The sequence below is a fragment of the Myodes glareolus genome, chromosome 21 (assembly GCF_982192425.1).
Source record: "Myodes glareolus chromosome 21, mMyoGla1.1, whole genome shotgun sequence".
Classification (NCBI taxonomy): Eukaryota; Metazoa; Chordata; class Mammalia; order Rodentia; family Cricetidae; genus Myodes; species Myodes glareolus.
The window spans coordinates 12,825,871-12,838,948 of record NC_142046.1 but is presented as its reverse complement, the minus strand read 5'-3'; the positions used below and the strand labels follow the sequence as shown (position 1 = coordinate 12,838,948).

The 13,078-nt window shown below is 54.3% G+C and overlaps 1 protein-coding gene across 3 annotated transcripts in view; it reads left to right on the top strand.

The window, feature by feature from the left end:
- Sh2d3c (SH2 domain containing 3C) overlaps window positions 1–13,078 on the top strand; it is a 33,700-nt gene that overhangs the window by 16,672 nt on the left and 3,950 nt on the right. For 2 of the 3 annotated variants that reach the window (XM_087899720.1, XM_087899721.1), the window contains 4 exons: window positions 7,696–7,824; window positions 9,007–9,461; window positions 10,125–10,249; window positions 12,277–12,809. In XM_087899720.1, coding sequence (XP_087755846.1) covers window positions 7,696–7,824; window positions 9,007–9,461; window positions 10,125–10,249; window positions 12,277–12,809 — 1,242 coding nt within the window. Of the gene's footprint in view, window positions 1–3,900; window positions 4,049–7,695; window positions 7,825–9,006; window positions 9,462–10,124; window positions 10,250–12,276; window positions 12,810–13,078 lie in introns of those variants that run through there. The other variant, XM_087899722.1, reaches the window with a different exon arrangement.

Genomic DNA, 13,078 nt, shown 5'->3' with positions numbered 1-13,078 from the left:
TTTATTTATTTATTTATTTATTATGTGTACATTATTCTGTTTGCATGTATGGCCAGAAGAGGGCACCAGACCTCATTACAGATGGTTGTGAGCCACCATGTGGTTGCTGGGAATTGAACTCAGGACCTTTGGAAGAGCAGGCAATGCTCTTAACCGCTGAGCCATCTCTCCAGCCCCTAGCTCAGCTTTTCAGCATAGACTGGGCACAATTCACAGGCGTCATGAGCCTAGTTCGGGAGCTGGGGCTATGGCTCAGTTGGTAGAGTGCTTGCTTAGTCTGCAGAGGCCTTGGGGGTCAATCCCCAGCACCACATACATTGAGTGGTCTTGTGTGCCTGTAACCCCAGCACTCAAGGGGCAGAAGGATAAATTCAAAGTCATCCTCTGCTACAAAGTGAGTTTTAAGGCCAGCCTAGGTGAAAGAAACAAGCAAAAAGCCACGCAGTGGTGGCACACACCTTTAATCCCAACACTCGGGAGTGGGAGGTAGAGACAGGCCGATCTCTGTGAGTCAAAAGGAAACAAGCAAAAAGCTTAACATTGTAAATACCGGCAGTGTTTCCAATGCAGTTTTTGTGTGTATGAGTACACGCTTGTGTGTGTGTGTGTGTGTGTGTGTGTGTGTGTGTGTAGTTGCTCCTGTCCACTGTGGGTGTTGCTGTGACCTGACAGGCCCGTGCCCCCCACCCCCCCATCTTTCTGTGTTCACTCCCAGTGCCAAGATCACAAACCAGAGCCACTGCACCTGTTTTTGTTGTTGTTTGGTTTGGTTTTTAATTACGGCTGTTGGATATTGGACGCATGTCCTCATGCTCGTGTGCCAGACACGTTACAGAGTGAGACCATCACACAATGCCGGGTGTTGTCGTTGCTGTTTGCTGAGCACAGGGGCACGTGATTGCCGTGCACAACTTGGGAGGTTGAGGTAGGAGGACGGCGGGTAGTGGCGGTTTCAGGCCACAGAGGACTGTCTACAGTGTAAGACCCTGTCTCAGCAGGAAAAGATCGGTTTTGAAATAATGGTAATAACAAAGACTGAGTAGCATTTCGATAGCCGATTCTCTGGAAATTAACACTGGCTGCTGAGAACAGCAGGGGCTGTTAGATCTTCTGCAAACTTAGAAAAACTTTTATTTGTGTGTTTGTTTGTTCATTGTGAACGTACCAGGGTGTGCATGCTAGCATCAGAGAACAGACTGTGGGAATCAGCTCTCTCCCTCTGCCATGTGGGTTCTGGGGACTGAACTCAGGTCGCCAGCCTTGGCAGAAGGTGCCCTTATTCACTAAGCCATCTCCTGAATTCCAACTCATATTGGGTTTTCCATTTGCAGGTTAGAAACTTAGGACTTACTCACGAGTGATTCTGTGGGGCGGAGCTGGTACTGTGCCCCACACTTGATGCGCAGACTCCAGACAATGTCCTCGGCCCTTCCGCCATCAGCAGCTCCTCCTGAGCCTCTGATGAACAGCAAATACTGCAGAGGGCAAAGGAAAGTACCATGCAAAGGGCTCTCAGGCCAGGCAGGGACCTGAGAATTACTCAGAGTTCGGGCATGTTTTCTAATCCATCAGACTTATGACTTATTTATTTATTTATTTATTTATTTATTTGAGACAGGGTTTCTCTGTATAATAGCTCTAGTTGGCCTGGAACTTGCTCTGTAGACCAGGCTGGCCTCGAACTCACAGAGATCCACGTGCCTCTGCCTCCTGAATGCTGGGATTAAAAATGTGAGCCACCCCCTCCTGGCTGATTGGTTTATTTTAAGACAGTCTCACAGTGTAGTCCTGGAATTCACTATATAGAACAACTTGGTCTCAAACACCAGCTTCCACCTCTGCGGTGCTGGGATTAAAGATAGGTGTCAACAGCAGGTGTGTGTGAGTGCATGTGTGCTTACATGCATGTGTGTGTGCATGGGTGTGTGTGTGTGTCTGTGTATGTATGCATGACAGGGTCTCATGCAGCCCAGGGTAGCCTCAATCTTACTTTGCAGTCAAAGATGACCTTGAACTTCTTACCCTCCCACCTCTACTTCCAGAGTGCTGGGATTTCAGCCATCCACCACCATGCTTGGCTTATGTGCTGCTGAGTATCAGATCCAAGGCTTCCTACAGGCAGGGCCAGCACCCTACACACAGAGCCATAGCCTGGGTCTGGATTTTGGTCCCAAGTTTGGCAGTGACTTGCTTCTCTGAGACTTGGCATTTGCTCATGTGAAGCAGGGGACCTTGGGGGCTCAGTGAGTCTGTGCCCACTATGGAATGCTTGAGTCTGGACCAGGGCAGGCTGGCCTGGACCCAGAATTCAGGGACATCAAGTGACTGAGCTGCTGTAGCACAGGGGAGGGGCTATATGGGGGGGCAGAGCCGGGGTGGGATTGAATTGTCACAGATCAGCTACATCTGGCAAGGCAGTGAGAACCTTATGAAGTTTGGGGGCTCTCGTTCCTCTTTATGGAGTTAAAATATAAATTTCAGGGTTGAGGACATAGCTGGGGTACAGCCTTTGTCTACCTTGCTTGAAGCCCTAGGTTCCATCTCCATTACAGAGGGGAAAAGACTGTAAAAACCCTCAGAGGAGGAACACCTGCTCGCTGGAACTGCTGGGCAATCTTCAAAGCAAGTTTAGCTTTGTTTTAAACTCTCTACTGGTGAGGGTTGGAATCAGTTGTTTCCAAACTTTGTTTCTGCCCTGAATGATTCAGCAATGAAGAGTGCCCAGAACTCCAAAGTCCCCAAACAATGACAGGGACCCTGGACTCTCAGAATTTCAAAATACAAGGCCCAGAAGGTTTCCCACTTCATACTCAGAGCTTCAGGTATATCTATAGAAAATAATCATCTAGGGTCCAGAGAGGTGGACTCACCTGCATGAGGGCACACAGCCTGTGGGAAAGAAGAGTTTGGATGCCCTATCTTGTTGTTCTTTTTGTTGTTAGTTATCAGAGCAGGTCTCATGTAGCCCAAACTGACCTTGAGCTTACCATGTAGCCAAAGATGATCTTGAACTTGTGATACTCCACTTCCTGAGTGCTGAGATTACAGGTGTGTGCCGCCACATCCAGTTTATGTAGTGCTGGGGATTTCATGCTGGGCAAGCGAGCATTCTACCAGCTAAACCGTATCCAAGTCTGCAAGTCCAGACTTTGTGTGATGATCCCTTCTGTGCTGGCATGGGACTCAGTGCCTAACCCTTGGCAGGCATGCACTCTAGGCGAGCTCTTACCCCAAACTCGGGTTTTGTGATACCCACTTAACAGGGCATCTTTACTGGATAGTTATCTTTACCAGGCAACTTTGTTGATTGAGCTTGGTGACACTCACAAAGTTCTGCACATCTTCGCCTTGTATTCCAGACGTCTCCACACAAGCCAGTCCCGGCTCAAAGAGAAAGACCCCAGTGTGGGGAGCCTGGGAGTTAGAGAGGCAGGTGGGCTGCGCTTGGCGCTCTAACAGCCTGGACCGTGGCACTGCCAGAATCAGCTGTTCTCAATCAGAGATGAGAAACCCGAAGCCACAAAGGATTGGGTTAAACATGAGGATTTTTGTAGCTTTAGATTGAATTGAATTCAGGGTCCCTGCGGGCTCCGGGTCTGAGAGACCCGGAGGGGTGCGAGAGTAACGAAAAGCGGGAGCCTTATTGCCCGCCTCGGGGTCCCCACTCCACCCCGCTGCCCTGGGTGTCATCCTTCTTTGCAGGTCCTGGGGAACCCACATAGGGGAATGGGGTGGTGGTGGAGGGAGGAACAATGGTCCCCTCCCCTCCCTCTCCTCGCTCCCCTCCCTCCCCAGCTGGCTGGAGGGTGGGGTCTCCCCGCCCCGCCTCCCCGCTCCTCCTCCGACCAGGCGATGAGGTAATCGCGCCGCTGAGAGGCACGCGCAGCCGGTGCCCAGCCCGGTCGGTCCCCGCGCCCCTTCCCGCACCCCTGACACGCTCGGGGGACCAGGGTCTCCCGGTTGCACCATGACGGAGCGCTGCAGCCTGTGGAGTGCGCTGTCCGCCGCTGCCTGCTGCTTCTACCGTGGCTCACTGGTGCAGGTGCAGGTGAGGGGGCGGCGCGGGGACCCGGGTCACTGCGCCCGACCGGCTGTGATGGGTACCGCAGTCCGAGAGCATCCCCGCAGGGTTGTGCGGGCCGGGCCAGGGGCGAAGGGAGGGGGCGGGGTCGCTCCAAGCTCACCTCGGGGTACCCAGGGCGCTCCGCGGGGCACGGGTCCAGGGGGTCATTCCTCAGACTCTGGACTGCAAGAGATGTGGGAGCGAGTTGGAACTGGGACTCGGCTGGGAGGTGGGCTTCCTCCAGTCTGCTGTGGGGTCCCTGCTGCTGACCCTGAGCCACCTGGGTCCCCATTGTACCAGGGACGCAGGGCTGGAGTCTAGAAGCTGAGTTAAGGGCAGTATGCTACAGAGCACGCGGCGGAGACTACAGTGTCGCCACCCTCCAGCCATCTGGGTGGGTTCAGGGTGCTGGGGGTGCAGGTCTCCCAGGCCAGTTAGCCCAGCAGTGCAGGAGCGGAGCGCGCAGCGGCGGTGCGAGGGTTAAACGGAAGGGGGTGGAGGGGAGGACCCGGACCCCGCCTCTCTGCGGAGCATCCTCTGGGGTGGCTGTGTCAGGGGTTGGGATACCTAAGGGAGCTGGAGGAATAGTGCTGGGCATTGACTGGTGGGAAGAGGTTAAGACCCTGAGAGAGGTTCTCCCCACTGCAGCCTCTCGGGCTTCCTGGGAGACACGGGGCACCTCACCTCTGAGCTCCCCCAACCTCACACACACACTTGCTCCGAGCCCGCCTGAATGACGGCCCCGCCGGCGGCGGAGCGCAGCATCCCCGTACGGGCCAATCAGGCGTGCGCAGGCCGGGAGGCGGTGAGATCATCTCTGGCCAATCGCATTGCTCCGAGCGCAGGGATGCTGCATTCGCACCTACCCCCCCCCCAACTCTTGGGAGCTGAGGACCCTGAGGCCCAGGGTGAGGAGGAGGCCACAGGGGTCCTAGGGCTTTCTACCCCCAGGTGTGTGGGAGGTTGGAGTCTTCACCCCCCAACTCTAACCTTTGATTAGGGCTGGAAATGAGGTACCAGTCTCCAGAACCCCTTTACAGATGCAGCTACACAAGCCCAGCCGGGGAAGTGACTGGTCCAAGGTCACACAGTGTCTTGTTCACGTTATTTGAGACACAGTCTGTCCCTAACTTATTCCAAAATTGGAAAGGGAGTGTTGTTAGGAACAGAGAGTGGTGTGTGTGTATGACTGGGTACAGGATCCATTTCATGTGCTTCTCACCTTTCTTTCCCAGAATCCTATGTGGTTTGAAGGGGTGTGGGGGTGTGGGGGGGGAGAGGCCTGCATTGGTGTGAGCACTTCAGAATAAAAGGGAGGAGGCTAGGGCTGGAAAGGTGGCTTAGTGCTGATTGCTCTTCCAGAGGACCCGGGTTCGATTCCCAGCATCCACATGGCAGCTCACACCTGTCTGTAATTCCAAGATTAGGCATAGAAACACATGCAGGCAAAACACCAGTACACACAAAATAAAAATAAGTTATTTAGAAAAAGGAAAAGGGAGGAGGCTAATGATCCTAAGGAATAAGGGGACCTCTTGGAGAAGTGTCATAGACTGGAAAGGCCCAAATCTCAGCTTCGCCAAGACTTCTCTGCCCTGCTGGGGCATTGATTTCTGCCGTGTTGTGGGCAGTCCCTGTCTTTTCCCCTGCACCACCAGATGGTTCCCTCTGTCTCTAGAACTCGGGAGGCAGCCCAGAGCCCCACTGGTGTCCATGCTGTCTGGCCCCTCAGCCTTCTTCCCTTACACCCGACCATTGGCCACTAACACCCTTTCCTTGTTGCCTCCTGCTCCTCTGCCACGGACTGAGACCCTCTGGCCACTCTCCACGGGAGTGAGGCTGGCACCACACTGCACTCTTCGTAGGCTTCTGGGTGATGTCCTAGCTCCCCAGGCAGCATCATACTCTGCCCGATTTGCCCACCATTCATAGCCCAAATCTGCCCACAGGGCCCCACCTTTGCCTCAGCTCTTCCCTGTCCACCTGCCTTTCATCCTGTTTTTCTCTGTCTCTGACCGGGCAGGGGACAGTGCAGCTCTGAAGATGTAGACACCTGGAATTAAGTGTGGGGGTCTGCATGGGCACCTCTAGGACAGTGGACTATCCTTGGCACCTCTAGGACAGTAGGCTATCCTGGGCACCTCTAGGACAGTGGGCTCTGCATGGGTACATCTAGGACAGTGGGCTTCCCCGGGCACCTCTAGGACAGTGGGCTATCCTGGGCACCTCTAGGACAGTGGGCTATCCTGGGCACCTCTAGGACAGTGGGCTTCCCCGGGCACCTCTAGGACAGTGGGCTATCCTGGGCACCTCTAGGACAGTGGGCTTCCCCGGGCACCTCTAGGACAGTGGGCTATCCTGGGCACCTCTAGGACAGTGGGCTATCCTGGGCACCTCTAGGACAGTGGGCTCTGCATGGGCACCTCTAGGACAGTGGGCTCTGCATGGGCACCTCTAGGACAGTGGGCTATCCTGGGCACCTTGGGCTCCAGCCTCAGCATAGCACCCAAACTGAGACTGGTTCTGGTTGAGTGAATGCAGCAGGGGAGTCACCCTGTTGCTGGAGCTGGAATCTTGCTGTTGGGAAACAGTGGAGACAAGGATGGGGTCTGTGTGGAGTGTGCACTTAGGTCTGGAAATGCTTGAGCAGTGACTTGCCAGACACTGGGGGCCAGGAGAGATCGTTCCCCTGTCATACCTGCCCATATACTTCTGACCAGTTCTAAAATATGTGTCCTGGGGCAGCCATCTTTAGGGCTTGGCAAAGCCACACAGGGACAAGAGTAGCCATTAGGTGAGGCAGATCCTGAAGTCCCACTTACTTTACTGAGGAAAAAGTTAAGGCCCAGACTGCTCAGATGGGGTGGGCTTGCCTCTATGACGGGTGTCTTCTGATAATAGGATGCCTGGGATTGGGTCACCTCTAAAACCAGGAAAGCCCACCATGGGTAGCTGGGAAAGCAGAGCCCTTGGCCTTAACTTCAGGGAGTGACTATAGATTTCCCTGCAGGGCTGCAGCTTCCAGTCTGGGATCACTTGAGATTGCAAGGGGGAGGGGCTTGGAGAATTGTGATGGGCAGTGAAGCCGGCTGTGAGGGATCCCTGCCCCTGTGACGACCGCCTTCGGCCCTCTGTCGTGCAGTTCACATTCCCACATGTAGCCTCGTCTGTTTAACTAGTTGGTCCAGGTCTCTCGGGTTGAGCTGTAGACAACCCCCCTCCAAGATGGCCCTGCAGACTCTAGAGGGTTTGTATACTGAGGTCTCCTTCAGGATGTCTCTAGTCCCTCAGTCACAGGCTTAATCTTCTGGTCAGGAGAGAGCAGGGACTCTTTGGCGCTGTCCAGCACCCTGGTGCTGATGGCAGCTGCTTTGTTTGGCTAAGCTCCTGTCTTAGCTTGGGGAACAGGGCCTGACTTAGGCTTCACCGTATCCACCCCTTGCATAGGTACTTCTGGTAGAATAAGTTGAGATTTTACTCTGTCTGGGATAGGGACCCACAGGTGAGGAGCCACGGCAAGTGTTTTAGTGTCCTCAACAATCCCGGGGTTAAAGATGTCCTGGGGAAGAATGGGTTGGGAGGACAAGGAAGGAACGGTGGAACTGGACACCAGTCTCACTCTCCCCACGCAGTTCTCCAAGGAGAAGTACATTCTGGACTCCTCGCCGGAGAAGCTGCACAAAGAGCTGGAAGAGGAGCTGAAGCTCAGCAGCACAGACCTCCGCAGCCACGCCTGGTACCACGGACGCATCCCTCGGGAGGTGAGCGGGCCCCAGGCAGGGATCTCAGCCCTGGACCCTTCCACCCACACCTTGGCCAACCTCGGCCTGGCTCTCTGGCCTCATTGGTGAGGATGAGGCTTATATTTACCACTTACTGTGTGACTTTGAGAGCATGCCATCACCTCTCCAGGCCTGTCCTCCATACGATGGAGAGAATGTCTCCTCTAAAGGCGGTTGTGAACTATCTAGTGAGACCCTGTCTCAAATGCAGGGACTATGGTGAAGGTGAGGTGAGCTAATACGGGTCAGGTAGGACGTCCGGCTCACTGAGTGTGAGCCCGAGGAATGTTGTTCTATGCTTTGTAATTTCTCATCAGCCTCATGTGAGCTTGGTTAGAGATCAACCTTTTGAGACAGGGTTTCTCTGTGTAGCCCTGGCTGTCCTGGGACTCCCTCTATAGACCAGGCCTTGCACTCAGAACCGTCTGCCTCTGCTTCTGCCTCCTGAGTGCTGGGATTAAAGGCATGCTCCACCACTGCTTGGATGAGAATCTTTATTTTTGGGTCTCAGTTTTGGCCACATGGAGTATCTGGGCTTAGAGGACTTTGTAAATCACAGACCTGGACTGATGGGTCACCTGGCCCTGTGCCGCAGCACAGGGGATCAAGTTTGTGGAGATGAATACACACGGTGGCAGCTTCCTTGGAGGCTGGTGGCCCTGATGTGCGCAGAGCACCAGGCCTTCACAGTGTCCAGGTGGAGCGCTGGGCAGAAACACAGCAGGAAGGGCCCTGAGTGGAGCCTGTGGGAGATGAACGGATTCGTCAGCTGTATTCTAGACAGAGAGGGTATCTTGAGGGAGCAGACACATCCAGAGATGCCTGGGGGTCCAGGATGGGTGGAGGAGGGGTGTCTGGAACTCACTTGCTTGACAAGAACCCCGAAAGGGGCTGGGTCTGAGACCTAGGTCTGTAATCACAGTGATCCCAACATTTACAATCATTGTGCCCTGTGCACATTCCAAGTGCCACCTCCTGGCATTCCTGGGCCTCTGTGCATCTGAGCCAAGGCCTTAGCTGAGGCGCCACCTTAGAATCTGGTTCTAAGCTTCGGCTGTCTGGTGTCTACCGGCTGTGCTTGGATGCTGTCTTGGTGTCCCCATGTCCCCTGACCCCGGCTCTGGTATTCTGGTAAACTTAGTTTCTTCGTGCCTTCTGTAGGTCTCTGAGACCCTGGTGCAGCGCAATGGCGACTTCCTCATCCGGGACTCACTCACCAGCCTGGGGGACTATGTGCTCACGTGTCGCTGGCACAACCAGGCCTTGCACTTCAAAATTAACAAGGTGGTGGTGAAGGCGGGTGAGAGCTACACCCACATCCAGTACCTCTTTGAGCAGGAGAGCTTCGACCATGTGCCAGCCCTCGTGCGCTATCACGTGGGCAGCCGTAAGGCTGTGTCCGAGCAGAGCGGGGCTATCATCTACTGCCCTGTCAACCGCACCTTCCCACTGCGCTACCTCGAGGCCAGCTATGGCCTGAGCCAGGCCAGCAGCAAGGCTGCCAGCCCTGTCAGCCCCTCGGGGTCCAAGGGCAGCCACATGAAGAGACGAAGCATTACCATGACTGACGGGCTCACCACTGACAAGGTCACCCGCAGCAATGGCTGCCCCAACAGGTAAGCCAGGTCCCCACTTTCCTGGATGGTTAAATGGGGTGTCAATAACGAGAAAACGGGTATGGAAAGGAGGCTATGTGAGGCTCTGTGCAGGGGAGTGGGGGGCTGAGGGCACCAGTGAGAGGCTGTCTATGCAGAAGATGGGGTCTATGGTCTAATTTACAGAGACCGTGGGGATGAGCTGGGCTCTGGCCTTCATGTCGCTTCCTGTCATTCTTCTAGGGACAGGAGAGACACAGAGGAGCCCGAGGAGCCTCAGCTTAGCCAGGTGTCCCCAGACTGTGTCTCTAAGCCTAGGAGAAGAGAATTCTGGGTAGGGATGGATAGGGAAAGCAGGGTAATTGAGGGAGGGAGGTGACTGGAAAGTAAGCCAGTGGAAGCAGATAGAGCTGTGCCCGCTGAAGGCTAGGGTCTGTGGGAGTCAGGCCCGCTGGGGGCTGTGTCTGGGAGTCGGGACCGGCTGTGGGTCAGCTGAGGTCAAAGCCCACTGGGGCCAGGGCTGGGAGTCGTCTGCTCCACCTGAGCTCTTGTGTCTCCAGCTTTCGCATTTGTGCATTGAGACATTGAACGTGACAATCACTTTTTCTGCTTCTGAAGTTAAGGGGGTGGGGAGCAGGGTCCCCTGATTTCTGACCTCGCGGCTCATGGAATCTCTGTCCACAGCACCTCACTGCCCCATCCTCGGGATGCCATCAGGAACTGTGCCCTCAGCATGGACCAGATCCCAGAGCTTCATTCACCCCTGTCTCCTATCTCCGAGAGCCCCAGCTCACCTGCCTATAGCACTGGTAAGCTAGCAGGGGGGTGGGCAATGTCTTATGGCCTGTTCCTGCATCAACAGTTCATAGAGTTCCCATGGGTGCCAGGCAATGGGCACGAAATGGGTTCTCAGCATGAGCCCGAGGATGAAGGAAGCCGCTGGAGGTGCGGCGTGGGGCCAGGGCTCGAGGCTGTGGCATGCACTCAGGCCACAGTGCTTGGCCTCTGCAGGCAAAGCTCCCACTGCGGCTGCCTTAGCAAGGACCCAACAAGTGCATCCCTAGGTCCTGGTGTTAGTTTAGACCAGGCTAACCCAGGCCTGTATGCTTTGCTGTTTGTTGTTTGAGAGGGTTTCTCTGTGTAGCCGTGGTCCAGGCTGGCCTTGAACTCAGAGACCCACCTGCCTCCACCTCCCAAGTGCTGGGATTAAAAAGTATCTAACAAACTGAAACCTAATCACCCAGCAAACATTTTCCATTTTAGAGTAGTTAAAGGTTTATAACATAATCAAGATCACGGTACTCTGTGCTTATAAATTCAAAGAAAAGTCAACACATGCCCCCAGTTTATTTCTGAAAATATAAGCAAAATAAACCTCAAATGGTTAAGCAAAATGTCTTATCCCCAAAGTGGCCAAAGCATTGTGACAGGCACTGTCTCCTGGGAGCCTTGGCCTGGAGGAAGCATTCTGTACCTCTAGAATGTCACCATGTGCCCCACGGCTCCCCTTGAACTCAAGGCCACCAGCTTTCTTTTTTTGGTTTGTTTGTTGTTTGTGTGTTTTGTTTTTTTGAGACAGAGGTTTTTTTTTTTTCCACTGTAGCCTCGAACTCATAGAGATCCTCCTGCCTCTGCCTCCCAAGTGCTGGGAGTACATCACTGCCCAGCCACACTTGCTTTCAAAACAGCACCTTCATGTGAAAACATTTATTTATTTTTACTTTTATTTATTTATTTATTTTGGTTTTTTTGAGACAGGGTTTCTCTGTGTAACAGCCCTGGCTATTCTGCAACTCACTATGTAGATTAGGCTGGCCTCAAACTCATAGAGCTCCGCCTGCTTCTGCCTCCCAAGTGCTGGGATTAAAGGATTACACCGCCACACCTTGCTTGTCTCTGCCTCGAGCGAGGGCTAGGATTGCCTGCGGGAGCCACCACACCTGATTTATTGTTTCTTTTATAATTTCTTTACATTTACTAACTTATTTGCATGTGTGGTACGGGGGGGGGGGGGTGGGGGGGGTGGGGGGGTGGGGGGGCACAAATGGTCCACAGCACATGAGGGGAGGTCAATGACAACTTCTCAGAATGTTGTTACCCTCTACCGTGTGGGTCCCAGGGATCTAACTTAGGCTGTTAGACTGGTGACAAATGTCTTTACTCACTGAGCCATCTAGCACTATCCCCCTTTTTGAGACAGGATCTCTCTAAGTACCTCAAGCTGGTTTGGAACTCATGTGGCTCGGGCTGGTGTTATGTACCACCATGCCTGGCAAGACAGGGTTTCTCTGGTAGCAGTCCTGGTTGTCCTTGAACTCACTTTGAAGACCAGGCTGGCCTCAAACTCACTGAGATCCTTGTAGATCAAGCTAGCCTCGAATTCACTAAGATCCTTGTAGACCAGGCTGGCCTCGAACTCATAGAGATCCTCCAGCCTCTGCCTCCCAAGTGCTGGGATTAAAGGCCTGCACCACCGCTGCCAGGTAGCATTCACCTCTTTTGTTGATGGTTTTACTGTTGACGGCGAGTCTGCAGCTCTTCACCAGCCCTGGGCACACACCCCATACTCCATCAATTATTATTGCTATCTCGTTGGGTGATAGACTCCGGGAGCTTTGCTTCCCGGGACCACCTGTGGCTTTCTGATGTTGCAGCCTCTTCGGGACAGGGGCATGCAAGCACCATTGATTCAGGGACTGCTGAGCATCACAGAGCATCCGCCTCTACATGCTGGGAGGTGGGGACACCACCTCCATACCCAAGATGTAGAAATGGAGAAGGGGACTCTCTTTCTAAGGGCAGCCCAGATAACTAGTCTCCTTTGTCCTCTCTGCAGTAACCCGTGTCCACGCCACCCCCAACACCCCGTCTACCACAGCACAGCCTGCCTCGCCAGTTGCCCGCCGCTCCAGTGAACCTCAGCTATCTCATGGAAGTGCCCCAAAGCCTCCTGGGGAGTCAGAAAAGGGTCCCCACGCAAGCCCGTCTCACACCCTCTGTAAAGCCCCACCGTCCCCATCCCTCAACAGCTACAGTGACCCGGACTCTGGCCATTACTGTCAGCTCCAGCCTCCTGTCCGTGGCAGCCGAGAGTGGGCGGTGGGAGAGGTCCCCCGGAAGACTCGGAGCTCTGGGGAGAGACAAAAGGAACTGTCGGAAAATGGGGTCCCTGACGGGGAGTGGGGCAAGACCTTCACAGTCCCTGTAGTGGAAGCCACCTCGTCTTTCAACCTGGCTACCTTCCAGTCCCAGCTGATCCCCAAGGAAAACCGGCCTCTGGAGGCGAGCCTTCTGCGCAAGGTCAAGGAGCTGCTGTCCGGGGTGGATGCCCGGACGCTGGCCCGACACGTCACCAAGGTTGACTGCCTGGTAGGTGTTAGGAACGCACCTTCATCTTCTGGCTTTGGGGTGAGGAGTCAGATGGTGAGGGGCTGATTCCCAAGGACAGTGAAGCCATGGCCGGCTTCACAGGTGTCTTTCTAGGGGCTGGGACTCTGGGCTTGTCTATCATCTGGCACGAGGACCCCCATTCTCTTCTTTTACTTTGTTTTGTTAGGATCTCACTATGTAGCTGTGGCTGGCCTGGAACTCACAGAGATCTGCCCGCCTCTGCCTCAGAGTGCTGGGATCAAAGGCTT